The sequence below is a fragment of the Pimephales promelas genome, chromosome 2, assembly GCF_988280905.1.
Source record: "Pimephales promelas chromosome 2, fPimPro1.hap1.1, whole genome shotgun sequence".
Classification (NCBI taxonomy): Eukaryota; Metazoa; Chordata; class Actinopteri; order Cypriniformes; family Leuciscidae; genus Pimephales; species Pimephales promelas.
In genome coordinates, this window is record NC_142770.1 from 42,533,815 (window position 1) to 42,561,164 (window position 27,350).

At 48.5% G+C, this 27,350-nt stretch overlaps 1 protein-coding gene across 4 annotated transcripts in view; it reads right to left on the minus strand.

The window, feature by feature from the left end:
• Positions 1–27,350, minus strand: part of LOC120475645 (NLR family CARD domain-containing protein 3) — a 297,421-nt gene that overhangs the window by 58,116 nt on the left and 211,955 nt on the right. Inside the window, exons 2-7 of one of the 4 annotated variants that reach the window (XM_089122554.1) lie at positions 10,750–10,866; positions 10,131–10,238; positions 1,215–1,319; positions 957–1,041; positions 511–706; positions 1–416 (exon numbers count right to left, since the gene is read on the minus strand). The exon at positions 1–416 is cut by the window's left edge and continues 1,419 nt beyond it. In XM_089122554.1, the coding sequence (XP_088978680.1) occupies positions 1–416; positions 511–706; positions 957–1,041; positions 1,215–1,319; positions 10,131–10,238; positions 10,750–10,808 (969 nt within the window). In that variant the 5' untranslated portion in view covers positions 10,809–10,866. Of the gene's footprint in view, positions 457–510; positions 707–956; positions 1,042–1,214; positions 1,320–10,130; positions 10,239–10,749; positions 10,867–27,350 lie in introns of those variants that run through there. The other 3 variants (XM_089122553.1, XM_089122551.1, XM_089122544.1) reach the window with 3 other exon arrangements.

Consider the following 27,350-nt stretch of genomic DNA (forward strand, 5'->3'; position numbering starts at 1 on the left):
TTTTTCTTTCTCCTTTAAGTTCATCTCTCTGAATGGAAGAGGAAATATGAAGCTGATATCTTGATTTTCTTTTCCTTCAGCCCAGTCCAGAACAAACTTTTGCACAGAGACTGATTTCCCGATGCCAGCGACTCCTTTTGTCAGTACAGTTCGGATCTCCTCGTCTTGTTCAGGCGCTTCAAACAAATGTGTGCATTCAACCTGTATCTCTTGTGCTTCATGACGTCTGGAAGCAACTTCGATCTGTCTGACCTCATGTTCAGTATTGACCTGTTCACTGCCACCCTGAGTGATGTAGAGATCTGTGTAGATGTTATTCAGGAGTGTGGAGTCACCTTGCTTCGACATTCCTTCAAACACACATTGATACTTCTTCTTTAGGCCACATTTCAGCTGATGAATGAAGACCAGCTCACCTAAACATAGGAACAGAAAATAGATAGTTTTAGTCTTCATTTTCTCTCCTACATTTATAAGAGACAATCAGACAGATGATGACGAGTCTCTTGCCTTCTAGAGCATCAGCAGCTTCATCTTGCTTCATCTCTCTCAGGTAATGTAGTGTGAGATCAAGAGCTGCTTCTCTGATACTGGATCTGTTCTCATTAAAGTCCTTCACAAAGTGTTGTGTGTTCTCATGTTGTAATATTTTCTTTAACTTCTCCAGTTCATTCTTCAGAAATGTGATTATTTTCTTCTCAAGATCCTACAAACAAAAGTAAAAGAAAAGGCAGAATACACAATTTAAGCCAAATTGTACATCTACATTTGGTATCAACTATTTATTCAATAATTATGATCCATGTATATAAAAAATCCAGTTAAAAGAATAACATGTTAACCAAGTTGTGCTAAAATGTGTTTAAAAGGAAAAAAAAAAGATTAATTAAATTTCTTTGGTCAAGAACATATTTGTTTGTTATAAATATTAAACATTTATAAAAATGTTTTCCTACCTGGAAGATCCCAAGAAGATTGTCTTTGAAATTCTCGTGGTTCCTGTGAGTCTGAAGGTCTGAGTCTAATGTCTCATATTGAAGCCTGTAATCACATTAGTAAAATAAAATACTAACTGATATTTTACAGAAAGAGAAATAAGCATCAGCTGTGAATACTCTGACAAATATTTCACCTAAACATGTTTCATGATTGGTATTCACTGATATAACTTTTAAAGAGTCAACGTGTGACACAAAATGAGTAACACAAAATACCTTTTATTAGATGATGGTGTTTTCTCACTGAAGTCTGGTGGATTACCTTTAGACCAATCACTCTTCAGAGACACAGAGCTGGATACATGTGAGCCTGATCTTACACTGATGACACAAAGAAAATTTGAAAAAGTTTAATATTGCAAATATTAGTAATTAAATGCAGTATAGCTGTGCATTTGTTCATTTATAACTACGGTTTGTAAGGCCTGCTAAATCGATCCAATGGCGGTATTCGATTAGAGGTGAAGGTTTCATCCGTGTTCGTCTCTTCCCATGGCAAATGGATTTTTTATTAAATGCAATACAATTTAACTTATGTATTAACTCGCTTCATCTGACTCCATAAAATGAAAAGGTTTTTCAATCATATCTGTGCATCATTAAATACATGTTAATGTTTGACTAATCCTTTTTACTCTAATGAAAATAAAGTCAAAGTCTGTTAGAATAATCAAATATAACAATTTATCATGTCAGGTAAATGTATAATGTCAATTTCACAATCAGTTCAAAGATCATCAGTCCAATAATCGAATGGTCCAGAATAAGAGGAAAAGATGTGAACCCAACATTGTATGCTACGTGAGCTGAGAGTCACGAGACCCTCAACCACACGGGCTAATCTGAGTACAGAAAAGAGCCCTGAGCTCTCCGTTGCATTTCTTTATATATCCAGACCTCCTTTGATATGTAGAACATGAGTTAACAGTGGGAAAGTTACTGCGGTCAGACATGAGTGTGTGTGTGTGTGTGTGTGTGTGTGACCATCTCTCCCTCTGCACACATGTGAAGCATCGGCCAGATTTACTGGGGGTAGAAATTACTGGGCTGACCATTTGAAAAGGAACAGTGGAAATTAGCATTCACGAGTTTTGCTTTCACCTTTTGGAAGTCGAGACCACATTCCTTTGTGTGCCAGTTATTCCTAAACTCTTAAAAACCGTATTACCTTTTCTTTTACTAATCTGGAAATAGAACACTTGTACCATTCACACTGAGACATTTCAACTACTAAACATATGTATAAAATTTTATGATAGTTGTTCAGATTAAACCATATATATTCTTATGTGAGTTTGGCTGATCAAACAAATGTCCCATCTCGTTCAGGCGGCAATCGCGTTTCGGAGTCGGGATAGACAGAATTGTCATTTGCATGGGCCAGCATTGCATCATGAGTAACTACAGTTTACCATTTTGCACGTCTTAAGTCTTACCAGTTTAAATATTCAGGCGATCTTGAACTATTTGGTAGACTTGCGCGCTGTCTGAGAGATGTTTTTTTCTGCACACATACAAGCCGCCTCACACACTCGCGGGTAACAACAGTTATTTTCGTGGATTATATCGCGTTAACAGCCAAAAACATGCGACAATTATGTATATTTCAGTCTTGGTGACTGGTGTGTATCCTCTAAACATCTTGTTTTAAATAAGCATACATCGCACGTGACATTATGTTAGTGGCTACAGGATCTGTGCACAAGCTCTTCAGTGACAGCAGCCATGGTCTGTCATTAATCTGGTTGTCAAATTCAACAAAACATGGCTTTCATTTCAAGGAATCAGGAATAATATACTATGTATTTAATTTAGTTCTCAGGACTAAAACACTACCCAGTGTTATTTTACATTTGATTACTTTATTCAGTCTCTGTAGGACTATTTCTGAAAACTGGTGTCAGACCTAAGCAATAACTTTTCTCTTTATATGTAGGCTATCTATATTCTATTTTTTCAATTTTATTCAAAGATTGAAATCAAGCTTCCTTGTGTTGTGTAAATTCTTAAGAACAAAATTACCCCATTGTAAAAATGCAATGAATGAGCATTCATTTTAGGAGATAAATGTAATAATAATAAAATAAAAAAAAGAGTCTAGACTCCCCCCTCAAATTAAAGATCTGACAAACAGTTTATGACATCCTTCCAGAACTTGTGTATATCAGAACATTCCCATAGACAGTTACAGTTCCTTTATTATTTTGGCATTTTGTATATATATCAGGAATATTGCTAGACATATGATTGAGTTTTTCAGGTGTTATATAAACCTTTGTCACCATACTGTAATAATTTAAGCTGCGTGTTTATAATTTGTTTTTGCGCCTACTACAGTCCATTCAAATTCCCCTATTTCTTCTTGTCTTGATTGTCTTTCCTCCATGTGTTTAATTTGTCTACAGCAGACTCTTTAGATAAATAATAATTTGACAAATGGCCCTTTTCACCTGTTTTTTCAATTATTTCCTGACAGTTTGGGAATGTACATAATATCTGTAGACCCGGAAGACATAAAACTTTTAGGCTGTGAATATTTGAAAAAAAAGTTTTGAGGGAATCTGGTGTTTATCACACAATTCTTGAATGTAAGAAGTATTTCATCCATACACAAGTCTTTAATAGTCTGAATACCTTTAGTTCCCTTTCGTAGTCACTTCGAGTTACGTCAGAAGTGACGGAGATTGGGGGTTTCGCATAGAAAGCCAATCCTCTTCGAGTATTTAAAAACGAGCCAATGGCATGCAATGCCTTGGGGCTGCGGAAATTTGCATAGCGTACTCCGCCCTACTCCGTGAGTATAAAAGGAGGAAGTGAACGCAACCGCAGTATGTTTTCGCTTCGGAGCCAAGAGAACCTCTTCACTCCTGAAAGCCATTCTCACTGTTCAAGACTCTTCGAGACGAGCGTCCTCTTCAGTGTTGGTGTGACGGCGGTACCCAGCGAGACTCTGCATTGCCTGCGATCTGAGCAGTGGTCTGCCAGACTTTGCGCTTCTCCCTGGTCGCCTCAGCGCTGAAAGAGTGAATTTCCTCCTCTCTTTAAGTGAAAGAGCTGCACGCGGCACGTCTTTTTAAAGACGACTCGCCCGTGTTCTTCTGGGTGCGTTCGTCTCATGTCATTCTCTGATGGTCGCGATCGCTGCTCTGTGTGTGCCTGGGCTTCAGCATGCAGAGCAGCGTTCGCGGATGTTTCATGTTCCTTCTGAATGGGAACATGAGCATCTCTACACTGTGATCGAGACTCAATGATCTGATAGTGAGAGTCCCCGTGTCCGTTACTCGTTCTGCTTCTTAAAATAGAAGCTGTTCGACTCGCGGATAGGGTGATATGACGGTGAATGTGTGACAAAAAAACCCCGACGTTAGTTCCTCGGGTCACACCCACCGCTCAGTGTTAGAGCCAGTGAGCGCTGTATCGCTTCAGACGTCTGCCTCTCTGAGGTACCGTCTGTTTCGCGCGGCGCTCCAGAGAATGATGCGATGACGATCGCAGCATCACAAGGCGGGCTTGACTCCTCGGGAAGTGAGGATGCGGCCGCGTTGCCTCCCTCGGGAGCGTCGGCGTCGCCGTGTCTGATCCCGCGATGATGGCCGTGCTATCTCGGGCCTCCGTGAGCATCGGGTGGGGGTGGAACTCCGCCCTATCCCGATCTCTCGCGGCTGGATAATTGGTTTTTGGGTAACGCTGCCGCCTTACGGCCACGGCCAACCCCAATTTCCTTTTTTTCCCCGAGTTGCATGCGGAACTGACACGCACTAAAAAAAAAAATTAAAAAAAAAAAAAAAACCGTGCTTCAGTTCCCCGCCCTTCCTCCCCTCGGCGATGCGGCTGTCTGTGGGTACGCTGGGGCTCCCCCGGTCAACCGGCGGTTGCTCTCAGATGCCCCTCCAAAGCCTATGGGTTCTCGTCGTCTATGGCGGCGCAATTCTGTAGAGCGGCGGGACAGGCAGCCTCCGCCCTGCATATGATGAGCCCCTACAAAGCTAGCTGCTCAGGAATGTGCACGAGGAGGGGACGGACCAAGCGAGCTGCGAGCCTGCCGCCTACCTTGCCCTTAAACGGGTCACGGAGGCGGTCGCTCGCTCCCTTGGTCAGGTGATGCCCACCGCTGTGGTCCAGGAGCATCATGATGTTCGGCGGTGCGGTCCAGGACTTTGCCCAGCACTTCTCGACCGCCTAGGAGCAGACGAAGGCGGTTTCTCTGCCCCGACGGCCAGCTGCTGCCTCCAACCAGCCGTCGGCTCAGACGCCTCCGCCAGCTCGCCGCCGAGGACGCCCCCCTGTGGCTCCCTTCCCTCCCACGCGGCCCCAGCAGCAGCCTTTAGCCGGTTCGCGTCGTGGAGGAGGCCACAGGTAAGCATCCCCCCCCCCTCAGGCCGTGTGCCCCGCTAAACGCCAGGCGAAGCGATGTTCCTGAGGCGGGCCGCTCAGTGATAGTGTCATGGTTTTTCTCAGGAGGCGGTAGCAGGGCCCCTCCTTCCCCGGTGGAGGGCCGGTGGAGAATCTTTTGTTCTAGCTAGCCCCTTGAGCTGGTTGAGGAAAGGCTGACACTGTCATTGAGCACACAGACTGGAATGAGCGTGCACGACGTCCAGTGCGTCGCCCCGTTCATTCCTCTCTGTCTCTGAGGGTGCGGATGGGAGCGTGTGCCGTCCCCCGACTACACCACTCCCCTCCCCCTCTATCGCCAGACCCCCGGCAGAACAGACCCCCGTGGAACGCTCTGCCTTCCCTGGTCTCTTTTGTCGGGGAACGGGGATCGACTGTGCATCCGCACAGGGTAACTCCTGTGCGCATGCCGGTCTCCCTGTACCGCTGCCCCTCCGGGGGGACGTCTGTGGTTCGCATGACTCCGCTGGTTCAGTTCCTGGGAGCCCGGCTAGAGCTCCCCGGCCTGTCCCGCTGCGTCATCAGAGCGATCAGATTCGGCTACGCGACTCAGTTCGCGAGGTCTCCTCCCCGCTTTAGGGGAGTTCGCTCCACGGTGGTCGGTGGCTATGCCCCGGTCACGAGAGCGGAGATTGCACCCTGCTGGCGAAGGGTGCAATCGAGACGGTCCCTCCAGCCGAGGTGAGGCCCGGGTCTACAGCCCATACTTCACTGTCACCAGAAGACCGGTGGGTTACGGCCAATCCTGGATCTGCGCATTTTGAGCCGTACTCTCCTTCGACTGCCGTTCAAAATGTGCACAGCCAAACGCATTTTCGAATGCGTTTGGCTTCAGGATTGGTTTGCAGCATTCGACCTGAAGGACGCGTACTCTCATGTCTCCATATCGCCTCGACACAGACCGCTCTCGGTTTGCCTCGAGGCCAGGCATCAGTACACGGTTCTCCCTTTCGGGTTAGCTCTGTCCCCTCGCGTCTTCACGAAGATCGTCGAGGCAGCCCTTGTTCCCCTTCGCGAACACGGGGTTCGCACCCTGATTTATCTCGACGACTGGCTGTTACTGGCACACTCTCGAGAGCAGGTTTGCGAACGCAGAGACCTGGTGCTCCGGCACCTAGCCCGTCTGGGCCTTCGGGTCAACCGGGGAAAGAGCAAACTTTGCCCCGTGCAGAGGATCTCTTTTCTCGGCATGGAGATAGACTCGGTCGCCATGTCCGCGCAGCTCACGAATGAGCGCGCGCACTCACTGCTGACTTGTCTTCGACAGTTCGAGGGCAAGAATGCGGTTCCACTGAAACTATTTCAGAGGCTCCTGGGGCATATGGCATCCGCGGCCGCGGCAACGCCGCTCGGTTTGCTTCATATGAGACCGCTTCAGCTGTGGCTTCGCGATCGAGTCCCGAGGTGGGCATGGCATCACGGTTCGCTCCGAGTTCCAGTGACTCCAGCATGCCGCCGAACCTTCTTCCCGTGGTCGAACCTCAGCTTCTTACGGACCGGCGTCCCTATTCAGTGAGTTTCCAGACATCTCGTTGTCTCCACGGATGCGTCTACCACGGGTTGGGGTGCCATGTGCAATGGGCATGCAGCCGCCGGTTCCTGGACAGGAGCCCAGCGCCTCATGCACATCAATTGCCTCGAGCTGCTGGCAGTACGGCTCGCCCTGCACCGCTTCAGAGCGTTGCTCTCGGGCCAGCATGTGCTTGTCCGTTCAGACAACACTACGGCAGTAGCGTACATCAACCTCCAGGGGGGACTACGCTCGCGCCGGTTGTCACAGCTCGCCCGCCACCTCTTGATATGGAGTCAGAAGCACCTGAGGTCCCTTCGTGCAGTTACATTCCTGGAGACCGGAACCTGGCAGCCGACGAGCTGTCATGGGTCCGTCCCATCTCCGGCGAATGGCGACTCCATCCCCAGTCGGTCCAGCTGATTTGGGACCAGTTCGGGGAGGCACAGATAGATCTGTTCGCCTCTCGGGACTCATCCCACTGCGCCCGGTCTTATTCCCTGACCGACGGTTCGCTCGGCACAGATGCACTGGCGCACAGCTGGCCGCGGGGCCCACGCAAGTATGCGTTTCCCCCAGTGAGCCTCCTTGCACGGGTGTTGTGCAAGATCAAGGAGGACGAGGAGCAGGTCTTGCTGGTAGTCCCCTATTGGCCCACCAAGACGTGGTTCTCCGAACTCATGCTCCTCGCGACAGCACCTCCTTGGCCTATTCCTCTGAGACAAGATCTACTCACTCAGAGACGGGGCACTCCGTGGCACCCTCGTCCTGATCCTGGAGACTACACGTGTGGCTCCGGGATGGGACGGGGCAGGTTTGAGTTCGTTGCCACCTGCGGTGGCGGCAACCATCACTTCCGCTAGAGCGTCGTCCACGAGACACCTGTACGCGTTGAAGTGGAACCTCTTCGTCAGCTGGTGCTCTTCTCGCTGAGAAGACCCCCGGAGATGTTCGATCGGAGTCGTGCTTCCTTCCTGCAAGAAGGGTTGGAGCGTAGGCTGTCGCCCTCCACCCTTTGGATTTATGTCGCGGCCATTGCCGCGTCTCATGATGCAGTGAAAGGTAAGTCTATGGGAAGCATGACCTGGTCATCAGGTTCCTGAGGGGAGCGAGGGGGCTAAATCCGCCTCCCTCCCCTCCTGCCCTCTGGGGACCTCTCAGTAGACCTGGGTGCTCTGCAGAGGCCTCCCCTGGAGCCTTTGCAGTCGGTAGAGTTTTTGCCCTGTCCTATGTAGACAGCACTCCTGATTGCATTGGTCTCCATCAGGAGAGTAAGGGACCTGCACGCACTCTCTGTTGACGAAGTGTGCCTGGAGTTCGGGCCGGCTTACTCTCACGTATTCCTGAGACCCCGGCCTGGATATATGCCCAAGGTTCCTACCACTCCCCTCCAAGGGGACCTGGTGGTGAACCTGCAAGCGCTGCCCCTGGAGGAGGCAGACCCAGCCTTGGCACTGCTCTGTCCGGTACGTGCTCTCCGCACCTATGTCGACAGAACGCAGTGTTTCAGGACCTCAGACCAGCTCTTTGTCTGTCATGGGGGGAGCCAGAAGGGAAGGGCTCTCTCAAAGCAACGGCTGTCCCACTGGATAGTGGATGCCATTGCTTTGTCTTACCAGCAGCAAGGCCGTCCGTGCCCCCTTGGTGTGACGGCCCATTCCACTCGGAGTGTGGCCTCCTCTTGGGCTCTAGCGCACGGCGCCTCGCTAACAGACATCTGCAGAGCTGCAGGCTGGGCGACACCCAACACCTTCGCCAGATTCTATAATCTGCGAATTGAGCCAGTGTCCTCTCACGTACTCGTTCCGGCCGGTACTGGACCCGCTCAGGTGTCTTCGCTTGCTCGCCACTCCACTCCCCGGACTGGATAAGTGCGATTTTCCTCAGTTCTTCCATTGAAGGCTTGAGTCCTCCAGCACCGACGATGCGGGCTCCACTGCTGTGGCTCTGGATGCTGGCTAGGTGCCTCCATGCGTACGGTTCCCCTTGGTAACCGTCTCATGTGTTTTATCCACTGTAAGCCTCTCTGAGCATGTGTCTTCCCTTGGCAAGCCATCTGCCAACCCTGGAGCTTAAATTTTAATAGCCACCTACAGCTGGTGCTCCAGTGTTCCATATGTGTTCCTATATGACCATATGAGTATTCTTAAGTCCTCCCTTCGGTAGGCATCTGGTAGCATGTCCCTCCCGGGATATGTTTCCCAGTGTACCTTGGTAATCCTGTGTCAAAGTAGGATCCCTAAAAAAAAAAAAAAAGGGAGGGGTCCAGACTTTCGCAGGGCACTGGAAGACAGCTTGAAGATGGCGTGATGGCACAGACCCCCAATCTCCGTCACTTCTGACGTAACTCGAAGTGACTACGAAAGGGAACGTCTCGGTTACGTATGTAACCCTCGTTCCCTGAGTAGGGAACGGAGACGTTACGTCTCCCTGCCACTTCTGCTGTATCGCTGGGTAGACGCCGAGTTCAGTCTTGGCTCCTCAGCGAAGACATACTGCGGTTGCGTTCACTTCCTCCTTTTATACTCACGGAGTAGGGCAGAGTACGCTATGCAAATTTCCGCAGCCCCAAGGCATTGCATGCCATTGGCTCGTTTTTAAATACTCGAAGAGGATTGGCTTTCTATGCGAAACCCCCAATCTCCGTCACTTCTGACGTAACGTCTCCGTTCCCTACTCAGGGAACGAGGGTTACATACGTAACCGAGACGTTTTCCATAGTTTAAATCTTCGGCCTTATATTTATAATTATTTATTGTTAGACAGTTTCTAACTGGTCTTGATGAATGTGAAGGGGTCATGTTTGCCTTCATGTTTGCTATTAATTACAACAGTTATAAATTTTGTAAGCTATTGTATTTTGCTGAAAATCTTAAATGTGTTAGATGGTTATATTGGTTATTTACTGGTTCTACTGCCTTAACAATGACACTCCCAATGGATAAGATGAGGATAATTTAATAGCATTTAATGTAGCTCCGTGTACGTATGAATAATGAATATCAGAAAATAGTCCGATAGACTGTTTAATATACAACACATGACTTATTTTGGCATACAAACAACCAATTTGTAACCAAAGACTAGGCTATGTAAAAGCTACTTTAATTAGTAACTTTTGAAAGTTTCAGATTTCAATTCATAAATAACATAGATAGAGGGGGGCCCAAAAAATGCAGTCTGCCTAGTGTAGTCCTTTTATTTAATCCGGCTCTGAACACACACAATACCTTTTATTAGATGATGGTGTTTTCTCACTGAACTTTGGTGGAAGTCCACCTTTAGACTGATCACTCTTCAGAGACACAGAGCTGGACACATGTGAGCCTGATCTTACACTGATGACACAAAGAACAGAGAGAGAGAGAAAACACTTTAGTAAAGGAGGATCAACTGTGTCTGAAACACATCTGTGTCTTTATCTAATCCTCCACAGAAACACACACACTCACACTTTAAGAGTATAATTTAAGAGAATATTTCAAGTTTTTATTTATTGAAAGAATAAGAGCAGAAATGTCTGTACGACAGTTTTGTTAGCATACTTGAATTAAATTAAGTGTATAGTGTGTTTTCTAATGTCTGTAAATACTTTTATAATCGAAATACTAACATCACTTATTTGGATTAATTCAGCGTCTAGAAGGTTATTAACAAATTATTAACTGATATTTTCTATAGAGCAAACAGGGCTTTATGGACACTGGCAGAGTTAATTTAAGAAGTTAAAATTGAAGTTGTGCAAAGCATTTGCAAATATAGAGCAATGCTTAAAGTTGTGTTATTGACAGGGAAACACAAAGTCCAGTGGAGTTTAAAGTGAGAGTGTAAAAACAGACGCAGTCTCACCTGTGTTTCTCTGAGAGACTCATCTGAGAGAGAGAGTCCTTTCCTCTTTCCTCTGACATACTGCAGCTAAACTGACCCTGAAAACTGATCAGAAAACACTCAATCCTTCAGCATCACCTGCAAATCACAACATTTACACACAACATCGAAGAATAAAGAGTTATCATCAGCAACAGCAAAAACAATGTATCAAATAAAGTGAGTTTCAAACAAATATATTGCCATGTAAAATAACTGAATGGTTTTAATCATTTCTGATTGTTTAATCATGAGTTTAACTGACTCTAAATATGAATTCATTGGGGAACAGAAATGTACACTGTGCTGGAAAACTGAACCCAATTTGTTATTTTCTCTATTACAGTATAATATCATTTTATAATCATATTTACCCAATCTTTATTAATTGTTGAATCGTCTGTCATTTAATGATTACTTCAAGTTCACAATGATCGTTGATTTCATTACTTTCAAATGATCCTAAAATAACTGATTGAGTAAAAGTAACCAGAATTATAATATACATACTGTATAACTACTCATCAGTCATCATAATGATTTATTTATTTTTTACATTAAACAACATTATACAATTATAATATTGTTATTAATATTGTTAATTATAATATTAATGCAATTATACATAATACAATATTTAGAATGAAATTATTCATTTCCTATTTATTAAAAGCTCGAAAAGCTTTCTGTCACGGTGCTGTGCTGGCAGAAGAGGACAAGGAGTCAGGATTCCAATGACGACAATATTATCAATATACAGACGTATTCTTACAGGTTAAGCTGTTGTTGGCTGGAACACGCTAGCATTCTGCTATTGTGTGACGTCATCATATTTTTGAACGGATTTTTAGAACAGATAAGTGAACTTAAAAATGCAATTCTCAGCTGAGTGTATTTTCTTAGCCCTCCCTTTTGAATGCAACTTTCAAATTACTTGACAAAAAATTACATCCTGAGATAATTTTAATTCTGCTTGCTTCTGTTGTTTGTTTGTGTACATCACTAGCCAACGGCGGGAAATAAACGCCGGTAATATTCGGTAATATTCAGGTAACTTTTGACCTGCCTCTCTCTGCTTCCCGCTCCTTCCGCGAATGCCGAAATGAATTATGGGATATTTCTGCCGTCAAGTTCACACAAGTTACCAACCGATGCATCCTCGGTAAAATGGGAGTGTCAAGAACACATCCGGGATTTTTAACCGTTCTTGCCTAAATGCAAACTTGTGTATTGGGACAGTACTTGGGCCGCGACTGATGACGTTTTACAAGTCCACAAGAACACAAGTACAGACAAGAAGGCATATTGAGAAACGGCCAGTATAAAACAGAGGGAACGAAATACAAGGAGGAATCAAACATAAGGGGTGAAAACGTCTCAGGTTACGACTGTAACCTATGTTCCCTGAGAACAGGGAACGAGACAATACGTCGAATGACGCAATGGGGAACGCCTCAGGCGTGACGGGTGTCTGAAATCAAATATCAACTCACAGTAATCAGGTTGACCGGCGACAGCCCGTGCATCATCACCTTGAATGATGAGCGCGTCAATCTGGATGTATAAGAAGGGCGCCTTGAAACCGTGACAACATCCTATCGTCTGAAGGGACTGTTGCAGGCAGGCCCCGAGGCATGGCAACGAGACGTATTGTCTTGTTCCCTGTTCTCAGGGAACATAGGTTACAGTCGTAACCTGAGACGTTCCCTTTCGAAGGGAACTCAACAATACGTCGAATGACGCAATGGGGAACGAAATACCCACTCCGCCATGCTGAGGGGAGTGCATGCCGAAAAGGCAGTGACAACTGTCAGAACCAGTAATTCCAAGGAACACTGAAACCACTCACCCTATGTTACATCGGGCTGTCAGTGACAGCACTCCCTACCGGTCATAGCCCAAGCTAATGAACCAAGAAAAACCAGAACGTAATAACGTGGGTAAATCGGGGCCAGCTCAAAGGCTTTAGGACCACAACTTCAAAATAGAAGGGGTCCCTTCTAGGGAGTGTGGCTAGGGGGCCAAAGGGACCCCCAGCCAGTCACTATTCAGGAAAACACTCCTCCTGAAATGCCCCCAGGCTGGCCTGGTGATCTGTAGTAAGACACACAGTCTGGCCATAGCCTGTTCGTCCAAGACAGAGCATCTGGAAATTGCCCGCGAAGCTGGCAGAAACCATCGAGTTTCGGATCACAGAGACGGGATCCTCCGGAGAGTGTGACTCAACCTCAAAACAACGGGAATTGTACACTCAATCCACAAGTTTCCACCCAGTGCTCGCTTTTGAGCACTGAGGAAGTAAGAGAGGGATCAAAATCAGGAAGGTCAAAGAGACCTAAGACCTGATGACCCCCTGTGTGGGGAGCTCCGAAACATGAGGGCTCATGTCAGGAAGGCCATACATTGTGCGGCCTGAAACCCAACGACCACAGCATGTGGAAGCTCATCCTTCAGGAAAGCCAGAGGCTAGAACCTGACTGACCCACAATGTGGGGCTACCTTCGAAAAAGGTCTAATGAGACCTAAAACCACCAGTTGTGGGAGATAGCTTGAACAAGGGAAGTGCCTGTCGCAATGTATTGCGACAAAGACACATCTACAGTGGGACCCAAAGTGAAGAACCGGAGTCTGAACCACATAAGAAGGGACCGAAGCATACCGCGCGTGACCCTCACCATACGAAATGGATTTTAAAAACTGCACAAGACATCTCGTCGGGTGACTTACCACAATAATAGGTGAAGTATGGGTTTGTGTACTTCACTCTGAATTCAGGAAGGCCTGTTGAGGCCTGTAACCTGGCGTCCACAGTGTGTGGGAGCTCAAGGCCAGGAAGGCCTGCTAAGGCCTGTAACCTGGCGACCACAGTATGCGGGAGCTCGTAACCTGGCGACCACAGTATGTGGGAGCTCATAACCAGGAAGGCCTAGTGAGGCCTGTAACCTGGCGACCACATCCGGTGGGAGCTCGTACTCAGGAAGGTCAGTGAGACCCAGCCTGGTGTACCTGAAAAACCACACCAAGTGGGAGCTACTTCCAGAAGTTAGCTCTTAAGAACTCTTAAAGTGGGACCCGAGGAAAGACCGGGGTCTGAGCCACATAAGAAGGGACCGAAGCATACTGCGCGTGACCCTCACCATAAGAAATGGATTTTAAAAAGTGCACAAGACATCTCGTCGGGTGACTTACCACAATAATAGGTGAAGTATGGGTTTGTGTACTTCACTCTGAATTCAGGAAGGCCTGGTGAGGCCTGTAACCCAGCAACCACAATATGTGGGAGCTCATAACCAGGAAGGCCTGTTGAGGCCTGTAACCTGGCGACCACAGTGTGTGGGAGCTCATGACCAGGAAGGCCTGGTAAGGCCTGTAACCTGGCGACCACATTGGGTGGGGGCTCGTACTCAGGAAGGTCAGTGAGACCCAGCCTGGTGACCACAACCTGTGGGAGCTTACTTCACCAAGTGGAAGCTACTTCTTCCAGAAGTTAGCCAGAGAAGGGCGTCCCTGTAGCCAGTGACAGGACGCCTCTTAAAGTGGGACCCAAGGGAAGACCGGGGTCTGAGCCACATAAGAAGGGACCGAAGCATACCACGCGTGACCCTTACCATACAAAATGGATTTTAGAAAGTACACAAGACATCCCGTCATGTGATTTACCACAATAATAGGTGAAGTAGGGGTTAGTGTACTTCACTCTGAATTCAGGAAGGCCGAACTTGAGGCCTGTAACCTGGCAGCCACAACAAGTGGGAACCCATAATCAGGAAGGCCTGACAAGGCCTAACACCCGATAGTCCCAATGCATGGGGAGCTCACATTCAGGAAGGCCGCTGAGGCCTGCAGCCTGACATGTGAAGACTCGCCATTACAACTTAGCGACCACGAAAAGTGGGGGTTTCACATTCAGAAAGGCCTGGTGAAGCCTGCAACCTGACATATGACAACTCACAACCAGGAAGGCCAATGAAGCCTGAAGCCTGGTGACCACAGAGTGGAAGCAAAGTGCTCAGGGAAGGTGGTGAGGCTGTAGTCTGGCTACCGCATCATGTGGGAGCCCACATTCAGGAAGGCTGAGTGAGGCCTGTAAACTGACTACCACAGTATGTGGGAACTCATAACCAGGAAGGCCCCTTTGAGGCCTGTAACCTAGCGACCACAATGTGTGGGAGCTCATCACCAGGAAGGCCTGGTGAGGCCTATAACCTGACCACCACAGTATGTGGGAACTCATAACCAGGAAGGCCCCTTTGAGGCCTGTAACCTAGCGACCACAATGTGTGGGAGCTCATAACCAGGAAGGCCTGGTGAGGCCTGTAACCTGGCGACCACAATGTGTGGGAGCTCATGACCAGGAAGGCCTGGTGAGGCCTGCAACCTGGCGACCACAATGTGTGGGAGCTCATAACCAGGAAGGCCTGGTGAGGCCTTTAACCTGGCGACCACAGTATGTGAGAGCTCGTATCCTGGTGACCACAGTATGTGGGAGCTCATAACCAGGAAGGCCTGGTGAAGCCTGTAACCCAGCGACCACAGCATGTGGGAGCTCATAACCAGGAAGGCCTGGTGAGGCCTGTAACCTGGCGACCACAATAAGTGGGAGCTCATAACCAGGAAGGCCTGGTGAGGCCTGTAACCCGGCGACCACAGTATGTGGGAACTATAACCAGGAAGGCCCCTTTGAGGCCTGTAACGTAGCGACCACAATGTGTGGGAGCTCATAACCAGGAAGGCCTGGTGAGGCCTGTAACCTGGTGACCACAGTATGTGGGAGCTCATAACCAGGAAGGCCTGGTGAGGCCTGTAACCTGGTGACCATAGTATGTGGGAGCTCATAACCAGGAAGGCCTGGTGAGGCCTGTAACCTGGCGACCACAGTATGTGGGAGCTCATAACCAGGAAGGCCTGGTGAGGCCTGTAACCTGGCAACCACAATGTGTGGGAGCTCATAACCAGGAAGGCCTGGTGAGGCCTTTAACCTGGCGACCACAGTATGTGGGAGCTCGTAACCAGGAAGGCCTGGTGAAGCCTGTAACCCAGCGACCACAGCATGTGGGAGCTCATAACCAGGAAGGCCTGGTGAGGCCTGTAACCCGGTGACCACAATCAGTGGGAGCTCATAACCAGGAAGGCCTGGTGAGGCCTGTAACCTGGCAACCACAGTATGTGGGAGCTCCCACAGATGTCTCTCTGTGGCCACCATAGCACCGACAGAACAGCAGATTGCTTGGTGGCCCGGAGTCCTGCAGCAGATCGGCCTGGTAGGCCTGAGGACCACTTAGAACCGCACCTGCCTGACCTGCTGCCGTGTACGCTCTGTCATTCAAGCATGAAGATGTCTTGAGCAGCTTGGATGGCAGGGTCAGAGCTCTTAGTGAAGAGGACCAACCAGAGACGAGATAGTTAGCCAACGTCTTGTCCACTGGCGGCCTCGACACTTATCCGTTCTCCACGGCTCCCTCCACAGCAGCGAAACTAGCCCGCTGATGCAGATAGAGACGTGAGGAGAACGGATTCTTCCATACCCTCTCGATCCCAGCGTGGAGATCGGAAAGGAATGGAAGGCTCATCCGGGCTGGTGGCTTATGGGTGGGGAGGAACCAGCCATCCAAAATACCATGAGCGGGTTCCTCCCAGACGCGCCTCCACTGCAACAGCAATCTGTCTGAGGCGCGCCCCATAATGTCAACCAGCTCAGCGTACACTGGGCAGAAGGGCTGAAATGGTTCGGTCTCAACCAAACGGACATCCTTTTCTATATATATATATATATATATATATTACATATTACAGCCAACTCCTGCCCTGCCCGAAGAGAACAGTTACAGATTCACCAAAGAGAGAGAGCGCTCATTTTCTCTCTTCTTAGATGTTCAACATTAATCTGTAACTCACCCTCGTCAGCTGGTAGATCATCCGCGAGGTTAACGCCCCTCTCCCGATAATCTGCCAGCTCCATCTGAAAGCTCCACGAGCTCAACCGCCACTGAGCCTCAGCCCGAGCGGGAACCGGAACCGCGGGGTTCAGATGCCGCGCCCACTTCCCTCGAGAAGTGGGTCAGACGAGAGCAGAGAGTTCTGAAAGGAAAACTCTCAGTTCGCGCAAAAACCTCCCTCGAGAGCTTCCCGCACATGCTCTTCTTTCAGGCAGAACACGCACAGATCGTGTGAATCCTCCGGTGTCAAATATCTGGACACAAGTCGGCACACTCGCGCAAAGTGTTTCTCCACGTCTCTGCGCGCTTAATCGTTGATATCACACAGACAAACAGTCCCTGAAGACGAAAAGATGTTGTCACGGTTTCAAGGCGCCCTTCTTATACATCCAGATTGACGCGCTCATCATTCAAGCTGATGATGCACGGGCTGTCGCCGGTCAACCTGATTACTGTGAGTTGATATTTGATTTCAGACACCTGTCACGACTGAGGCGTTCCCCATTGCGTCATTCGACGTATTGTTGAGTTCCCTTCGAAAGGGAACTATTTTTTACTGTTTTGTACATTGTGAGGCTTAAAAACCTGTTTTTGATGCTTAATTTCATGTTTGTGGATTTTAAAGTAATATTTTCACAGGTTGGTTTTATCTTTGGGTTCAAGTTTTGGGGAAAAAAAGAGGAAAAAAGGGCAACTTGTTAATTTTGTCATTGGAAAGGCGAAAATGGCTATTTATCTGACAAAAAAGGAAAAGATAGATGGTGAAGTGGGTCGGGATGTAGTCCAAGTATTTAAGAGTTTAGTAAGAGTTAGAATTAAATTTGATTTTTTTATTCTATAAAACTATGAATAATATAGAGGATTTTGAAAATGTATGGAATTACAAAGAAATGCTGTGCTTTGTTAGAGATGGTGAATTAGTTTTTGCTAAATGTCTAGAGTAAAGTGTGTGGTTGTTATTGTTTTTAAATGATTTAGACAATTAAAATGTTATAAAAAAATCTCTCTCTCTCTCTCTCTCTCTCTCTCACTCTCTCTCTCTCTCTCACTCTCTCTCTCATGTTCTCTTGGTGTTAGTAATGCTTTTCGTTTGTTTGTTTTGGTTGTATGTACATATTTACTCTGTTTGAATCGTAGTTCAATGTATTATTAGTCTTGCATTTATTAAAGCCATTGTATCCATGATTACCTCTGTTTAAAATGCTCATATCATAAAGTCAATGAGACACAGATCTTGGCTACACAAGCCTTATTTACGTTGAGTAGGTTGATTTTATAAACACAGGAAAATTAATGTTCACGGCCAGAAGATTAATATTTCTTGAAGTTTATAAGAAGTGATAACTTTATTGGGAGTTTGATGAGTTAATCTTACGGCCGTTTGCAAACAGATTGTTCGATAACTAAATTAATTCCATTTAAGGTTATCTCATATAATCTATCTGTAATAAGACTATATTAATGACGAACCATAACGTCTCGGTTACGTATGTAACCCTCGTTCCCTGAGTAGGGAACGGAGACGTTACGTCAGAAGTGACGGAGATCGGGGGATTTCGCATAGAAAGCCAATCCTCTTCGAGTATTTAAACACGAGCCAATGGCATGCAATGCCTTGGGGCTGCGGAAATTTGCATAGCGTACTCCGCCCTACTCCGTGAGTATAAAAGGAGGAAGTGAACGCAACCGCAGTATGTCTTCGCTGAGGAGCCAAGACTGAACTCGGCATCTACCCAGCGATACAGCAGAAGTGGCAGGGAGACGTAACGTCTCCGTTCCCTACTCAGGGAACGAGGGTTACATACGTAACCGAGACGTTCCCTTTCGTAGTCACTTCGAGTTACGTCAGAAGTGACGGAGATCGGGGGTCCGTGCCATCACGCCAACTTCAAGCTGTCTTCCAGTGCCCTGCGAAAATCTGAACCCCTCTTTTTTTTTTTTTTTTTTTTTTGGGATCTACTTTGACACAGGATTACCAAGGTACACTGGGAAACATATCCCGGAGGGGACATGTTACCAGATGCCTACCGGAGGGAGGACTTAAAAATACTCATATGGTATAGGAACACATATGGAAAACTGGAGTACCAGCAGTAGGTGGCTATAATTTAAACTCCAGGGTTGGCAGATGGCTTGCCAAGGGAAGACACATGCTCAGGGAGTCTTACAGTGGATAATACACATGAGACGGTTACCAAGGGGGAACCGTACGCATGGAGGCACCTAGCTAGCATCCAGAGCCACAGCAGTGGAGCCCGCATTGTCGGTGCTGGAGGACTCGAGTCTTCAATGGAAGAACTGAGGAAAATCGCACTTATCCAGTCCGGGGAGTGGAGTGGCGAGCAAGCGAAGACACCTGAGCGGGTCCAGTACCGGCCGGAACGAGTACGTGAGAGGACACTGGCTCAATTCGCAGATTATAGAATCTGGCGAAGGTGTTGGGTGTCGCCCAGCCTGCAGCTCTGCAGATGTCTGTTAGCGAGGCGCCGTGCGCTAAAGCCCAAGAGGAGGCCACACTCCGAGTGGAATGGGCCGTCACACCAAGGGGGCACGGACGGCCTTGCTGCTGGTAAGACAAAGCAATGGCATCCACTATCCAGTGGGACAGCCGTTGCTTTGAGAGAGCCCTTCCCTTCTGGCTCCCTCCATAACAGACAAAGAGCTGGTCTGAGGTCCTGAAACACTGCGTTCTGTCGACATAGGTGCGGAGAGCACGTACTGGACAGAGCAGTGCCAAGGCTGGGTCTGCCTCCTCCAGGGGCAGCGCTTGCAGGTTCACCACCTGGTCCCGGAAGGGAGTGGTGGGAACCTTGGGCACGTATCCAGGCCGGGGTCTCAGGATCACGTGAGAGTAAGCCGGCCCGAACTCTAGGCACGCTTCGTCAACGGAGAATGCGTGCAGGTCCCCCACCCTCTTGATGGAGGCCAATGCAACCAGGAGTGCTGTCTTCATGGACAGAAACTTTAACTCTACTGATTGCAAAGGCTCAAAGGGATGCCTCTGCAGAGCACTTAGAACTACTGAGAGGTCCCAAGAGGGTACGAGGGGAGGACGAGGCGGATGCAGCCTCCTCGCTCCCCTCAGGAACCTGATGACCAGGTCGTGCTTCCCTAAGGACTTACCTTCCACTGCTTCATGAGAAGCGGCAATGGCCGCGACGTAAACTTTAAGGGTGGAGGGCGACAGCCTGCGCTCCAACGCCTCTTGCAGGAAGGAAAGCACGACACTGACCGAACATCTCCGGGGGTCTTCTCCGCGAGAAGAGCACCAATTGACGAAGAGGTTCCACTTCAACGCATAAAGGTGTCTCGTGGACGACGCTCTAGCGGAAGTGATGGTTGCCGCCACCGCAGGTGGCAGCGAACTCAAACCTTCCTCGTCCCGTCCAGGAGCCACACGTGCAGCCTCCAGAGATCGGGACGAGGGTGCCATAGAGTGCCCCGTCTCTGAGAGAGTAGGTCTTGTCTCAGAGGAATAGGCCAAGGAGGTGCTGTCGCGAGGAGCATGAGATCGGAGAACCATGTCTTGGTGGGCCAATAGGGGGCTACCAGCAAGACCTGCTCCTCGTCCTCCTTGATCTTGCACAACACCCGTGCAAGGAGGCTCACTGGGGGAAACGCATACTTGCGTGGGCCCCGTGGCCAGCTGTGCGCCAGCGCATCTGAACCGAGAGTGCCCCAGGTCAGAGAATAAAACTGGGCGCAGTGGGTTGAGTCCCGAGAGGCGAACAGATCTACCTGTGCCTCCCCGAATTCTTCCCAGATCAGCTGGACCGACTGGGGATGGAGTCGCCACTCGCCGGAGGTGGGACGGACCCGTGACAGCTCGTCGGCTGCCCAGTTCCGGTCTCCGGGAATGTACACTGCACGAAGGGACCTCAGGTGCTTCTGACTCCATATCAAGAGGTGGCGGGCGAGCTGTGACAACTGGCGCGAGCGTAGACCCCCCTGGTGGTTGATGTACGCTACAGCCGTAGTGTTGTCTGACCGGACAAGCACATGCTGGCCCCTGAGCAACGCTCTGAAGCGGTGCAGGGCGAGCCGTACTGCCAGCAGCTCGAGGCAATTGATGTGCATGAGGCGCTGGGCTCCTGTCCAGGAACCGGCGGCTGCATGCCCATTGCACATGGCACCCCAACCCGTGGTAGATGCATCCGTGGAGACTACGAGATGTCTGGAAACTCGCTGGATAGGGACACCTGTCCGTAAAAAGCTGAGGTTCGACCACGGGAAGAAGGTTCGACGGCATGCCGGAGTCACTGGAACTCGGAGCGAGCCGCGATGCCATGCCCACCTCGGGACTCGATCGCGAAGCCACAGCTGAAGCGGTCTCATATGAAGCAAACCGAGCGGCGTTGCCGCGGCCGCGGATGCCATATGCCCCAGGAGCCTCTGAAACAGTTTCAGTGGAACCGCACTCTTGCCCTCGAACTGTCGAAGACAAGTCAGCAGTGAGTGCGCGCGCTCGTTCGTGAGCTGCGCGGACATGGCGACCGAGTCTATCTCCATGCCGAGAAAAGAGATCCTCTGCACGGGGCAAAGTTTGCTCTTTTCCCGGTTGACCCGAAGGCCCAGACGGGCTAGGTGCCGAAGCACCAGGTCTCTGTGTTCGCAAAGCTGAGCTCGAGAGTGTGCTAGTATCAGCCAGTCGTCGAGATAGTTCAGGATGCGAACCCCGTGTTCGCGAAGGGGAACAAGGGCTGCCTCGACGATCTTCGTGAAGACGCGAGGGGACAGAGCTAACCCGAATGGGAGAACGGCGTACTGATATGCCTGGCCCTCGAAGGCAAACCGAAGAAACGGTCTGTGTCGAGGTAAAATGGACACATGGAAGTACGCGTCCTTCAGGTCGATCGCTGCAAACCAATCCTGATACCGAACACATTCGAAAATGCGTTTGGCCGTGAGCATTTTGAACGGTAGTCGATGGAGAGAACGGTTCAAAATGCGCAGGTCCAGGATCGGTCGTAACCCACCGGTCTTCTTGGGGACAATGAAGTAGGGGCTGTAAAACCCGGACTTCACCTCGGCTGGAGGGACCGTCTCGATTGCACCCTTCGCCAGCAGGGTCGCAATCTCCGCTCTCAGGACTGGGGCATTGCCACCGACTATCGTGGAGCGGACTCCCCTGAAGCGGGGAGGAGACCGTGCGAACTGAATCGCGTAGCCGAATCTGATCGTTCTGATGACCCAGCGGGATACCCCGGGAAGCACAAGCCAGGCTTCCAGGAAGTGAGCCAGCGGGGTCATGTGAACCACAGACGTCCCCCCGGAGGGGCAGCGTGGCGGGTCGACTGGCACGCGTGCAGGGATGACCCCGCTCGGATGCGTCGAAGCCCGCTCCCCGACAGAAGGGACCAGGGAAAGCGGAGCGTTCCACGGGGGTCCGTTCTGCCGGGGGTCTGGCGACAGAGGGGGAAGGGATTGGCGTAGCCCGGGGGCGACACACGCACCCTTCCGCGCCCTCCGAGACAGAGAGGAGTGAGTGGGCTGACACACTGGGGCATCGAGGGCACTCACTCCAGTCTGTGAGCTCAGTGAGGATGTCAAGTCTTTCTTTAACCAGTTCAGGGTGCTGCCCACCCGTGGGTGAGCAGCGGGGAGCTGAGAACAAAAGATTCTCCCCCGGCCCTCCACCGGGGGAAGGAGGGGGCCTGCTACCGCCTCCTGGGAAAGACTCGAGATCGTCACTGAGCTGCCCGTATCAGGATCTTCGCTTGGCCTGGCGTTTAGCGGGGCGAGCGGCCTGAGGGGGCTGTGACGCCGGTCTGCGGCCTCCTCGACGCCGGGGCCCGGGTGAAGGCTGCTGCTGGGGCCGGGCGGGAGGGAGGGGAGCCGCAGAGGGGCGTCCTCGGCGGCGAGCAGGGGGAGGCACCTGCGCCGACGACTGGGTGGAGGCAGCAGCTGGTCGTCGGGGCAGGATGTGTTTAATGGCCTTCTGGGCAGTGGAGAACTGTTGGGCAAAGTCCTCGACCGCACCGCCGAAAAGGCCAACCTGGGAGAGCGGAGCGTCGAGCAGACGAGTCCGCTCAGCGCTCCGCGTGTCCGCCAGGTTGAGCCACAGATGACGCTCCTGAACCACGCTAGTGGCCATCACCTGACCAACGGCGCGAGCGGCCACTTTCGTTGCCCGGAGAGCAAGGTCAGTGGCGGACCGCAGTTCTTTAAATGCCGTTGTATCAGTCCCGCCCTCGTGCATGTCTTTGAGCAACTTCGCTTGGAAGACCTGCAAAGTGGTCATAGCATGCAGAGCGGAGGCCGCCTGTCCCGCCGCTCTGTAGGATCGCGCCGCCATAGCAGACGAGAACCCACAGGCTTTGGATGGGTGCTTAGGAGGACCACGGGTGGACGCGCTCTGTGGACACAGCTGCATCGCAACAGAACGCTCCACCGGGGGCATCCCAGTGTACCCACGGGCGGCCCCGCCGTCGAGGGGGGGAAAGGCGGGGGAGAGATCGCGCTCTCGAGTGGACAAAGGAGCCCCCCAAGAGCGCGATAGCTCCGCATGCAGCTCGGGGAAAAAAGGTATTGGAGCTGGCCGTGGCTTTGCAGCGGCAGCCTTGTCCAAAAACCAATGATCCATCCGCGAGAGATCGGGGCAGGATGGAGGTTTCCATTCTAGCCCGATACTCCCAGCGGCCCGAGACAGCATGGCCGTCAGCTCGGGATCTGATGCGGACAACGCTGGAACTCCCGAAGGAGGCAACGCAGCCGGATCGTCCTCTCCCGAGGAGTCAAGCCCGCCTAGTGATGCTGTGATAGACATCGCATCATCATCTGGAGCGCTGCTCGAAGCAGCCGGTGCCGCCGAAGAGACAACCGACCGAGTCGAACTAGCGCTCGCTGGCTCACGCACTGAGGCGGGAGGTGTGGCCCGAGGAATCGTCGGGGCTTTATCCCACACCGTCACCGTTAGATCGCCCGGTCCCCGGGTCGACGGGCCCCCTTTCGAGAAGGAAGCCGATCGAGTAGGGGGGACCGGGGCTCTCACTCTAGTGAGATCATTGAGCCGCGACCTCAGTGTGGAGATGGTCATGCTCCCACAGAAGGAACATGAGTCATCCACGAACGCTGCTGCTGCATGCTGAATGCCCAAGCATACAAAGCAGCGTTCGTGACCATCAGATGACGATAGAAATCTACCACATCCAGAAGGGCACGGGCGAACCATCTTTAAAAAGACGTGCCGCGTGCAGCTCTTTTACAGAGAGGAGTTTAGAAATTCACTCTTTCAGCGCTGAGGCTACCAGGGAGAAGCGCAAAGTCTGGCAAACCACTGCACAGATCGCAGGCAATGCAGAATCTCGCTGGGTACCGCCGTCACACCAACACTGAAGAGGATGCTCGTCTCGAAGAGTCTTGAATTAGCTTTTCAGGAGTGAAGAGGTTCTCTTGGCTCCGAAGCGAAAACATACTGCGGTTGCGTTCACTTCCTCCTTTTATACTCACGGAGTAGGGCGGAGTACGCTATGCAAATTTCCGCAGCCCCAAGGCATTGCATGCCATTGGCTCGTGTTTAAATACTCGAAGAGGATTGGCTTTCTATGCGAAATCCCCCGATCTCCGTCACTTCTGACGTAACTCGAAGTGACTACGAAAGGGAACTCATTACGGTGATCATTCATATATATACAATCGGTCTATTTTCAGCTTTGATAAATTAATGTAACTGTAATATGAAATAAATGAGTCATTCATGAGTAATTATTAAAATTCCCTATAAATAATTTGAGCTAATGTTAATGTACTGTAATAGTATTACATTATACCCAATGCCTTGAGTGCATACTTTACATCATTATCGCCTATCATCAGTCATTGTCGCTATCAGGATACTGGATAAGCGTTTTTAAGTCAGATTTTAAAAAAAAAAGTAATATACCAATACTGTTTATAATACACAGTTGTTGTTTTTTCAGGTGGAGAGGTATTTTAGAGCTCAGTGAGAGCCCATAACATTATAACAGCAATGTTGTCTTGATTTAGCACAATCATTTACAGGGCCTGTATGTCTAACTTAAGTTACATATGGTTACAGTCTTCGATTAGATCGTATTTACTTTGATTAGATCATATTTCCCCCAGCCACCTCAAACAACATTGGGCTAGAGTACTGTAGAGTATCTGTACAGTACATTACAAAAATTACTGTATCTGACGACCGATGCTATTGGACTAGAGCGCTGTCAATCACTGCCTGATTCAACTTTGGCAATGTTAACTTTGGCAAAGCCTTTTTACCATACCTATAAAGCGATTTAAACCTGAATTTTTAAATTGCTGATTAATTTGCGATGCGTAGTTTTTGAAAGAGGAGAGACACGGTCTCTGTTCATGATATGTAAACACTCAGTTATTTTCTATATTTAAGTATTATTATTTATCATTAAAGTATCGCCCTGGTCGCAGTGAGTCAATATTTATTCTGATTACTTTTGTGTGACTGATCAAGCTATTATTTGTAGCTAATATTAGTAACAATTCCAGTCCATATTTGAATATATTTAAAGAGCCCCTATCATGGATTTTTGAAAATGACTGTTCATATGGTGTGGAATGTAACTCTGAAAACATCCTGCAAAGATTTATATCTGAAAGTGCACCGTATATAAAGTTATTGTCTTTCAAAAGTGAGAGTCGACTCTGAGTCTATGAAATGAATTGTTTTTGAAACGAGTCATTAGCTGCATGGTTCGTAGTGACGTAGATACTGGCCGCACCCAGTTACTGCGCGCGTAGATGGAAGTGTAAACTTGAAGTCTACACATTCAAATACTTCATCAAAGAATCATGTCGAGAAGACGCTGTGTTCGACAATGCAAAGATAGTTCAGCCACTTTGTTTTCATTTACCAGGGACGAGCATGTGAAGAATCGGTGGTTAGAGTTCATATTTGCAACAATACCACAACAGTATAACTAGCCCGATTGTGTTTTCATCATTTTAATTACGAATCGTTCAAAAACATAAATGAATTCAAATGTGGATTCGCAAGCGGTTGTTCCTGAAGGAGGGCTCAGTAACTTACTTACCCAATGTATATGGATCAGCTTCCTCCTATGAATCACAACCTGTAAGTATTATTAATAATTGTTGCTTTTATAGGTTTTGAACGGTTTTGTAGCGTCGGGCGCGAGGAGGGAAGGCGCAATAAATATGTGTGTGTGTGTGTGTGTGTAAGTTACGCTCAGCGCAGCTTCTAGGTCTCCAATGTCATTTTTTTTTTAAATATGTGAAATGTTTGTCGCTGTTATTGTAGTTGTCATAAAGAATAGAGCGTCTTGTAGTACTGCAGTGCTTTATCAATATGTTTATGCGTTGGGCTAACAAACAATAACTGACTGGGTCTGTCATCTGACCAATCACCGCCGATTAGCGTCACGCAAAGGAGTGGTTTGGAAAAATGAGTCGTTGTACGAATCATTTGGGAGTCGGTCAGCAAATCAGTTAAAAATAAATGCATATTATGAAACAAATAAAGTGTTTTTTATCCTTGCATACATGTTAAACTATTTTTGGGAACTCCTAAAACAAAAATAGGAACATTTCAAATGCTATGATAGGGGCTCTTTAAAAATGCTCAATTCAAATTAAAATTTCAGATTATTTTATTAATCTTTAATAATAAATATATGTCCAAATGCAAAACCTAATACATGCAAGTAATTATGACTGAAAACATCCAGCAGTAAACATACAATGTCATCAAATTCGACATTTTCAAACAATATTGAACAAACCGGGTGATCTGTAACTAGGAAGTGAATATAATATCTTATAACCTAATATAACAATCATTTATAGCTCAAAGTCTAATATGAAAGTGTTTTGGTTTCACTTTGTGATGCACTTATTTTATTTTATTTTTTTAAATTAGCGATCGTTTCGCTTGATAAGACCCTTATCCATCGTCTGGAATCGTTTAAAGCCTTTTGAACAGTTTGCACTGAAACTGTCTTTTGGACCTTGAACCGTTTGGTTCCCATTGAAGTCCATTATATGGAGAAAATCCTGGAATGTTTTCATCAAAAACCTTAATTTCTTTTCGAATGAAGAAAGAAAGACATCTTGGATGACATGAGGGTGAGTAAATTATCAGCAAAAGTTTTTTAAAAAGTGAATTACTCCTTTAAGCTGTCGTCTAGCGATCCAATACTCCATATAGCCATAAACATCTAAAAGTGTCTTTATTTGTGTGTTTTCTGAGAGGAATATCTTTCTTTTGCCCATGAAATACAGTTTTCTCTGCTCTCTTCTCGACTGGCGCTTCCTCTCAGCACAAGTTTAACGTTAGTATTGTTGTAAAGCGTAAAAAAATGTTGTGTATTCATAGTGAATTCTCGATGGCATGATGAGTGTGAGCCAATGAAATGTGATTTTCATACTCATGCTGATGTAAACATACATTATATTACATTTATTTTCCAGATACATGTGTTATTAAAAAAACATTAAATCGTTTTAAATCTGACTTACATGACACAGACGTCCACAACAGCCTTGTATAATCACAGAGAATCACAGATCAAGACTTCTGGACTCAAAAGCTCTTCTGATATCAGTCAGGCGGTGGTTAAAAATTAACCCTGAACCTTTATCACAGTCTATGCCTCAATCACATGAACTTTGAAATGGCCATGAATAAGT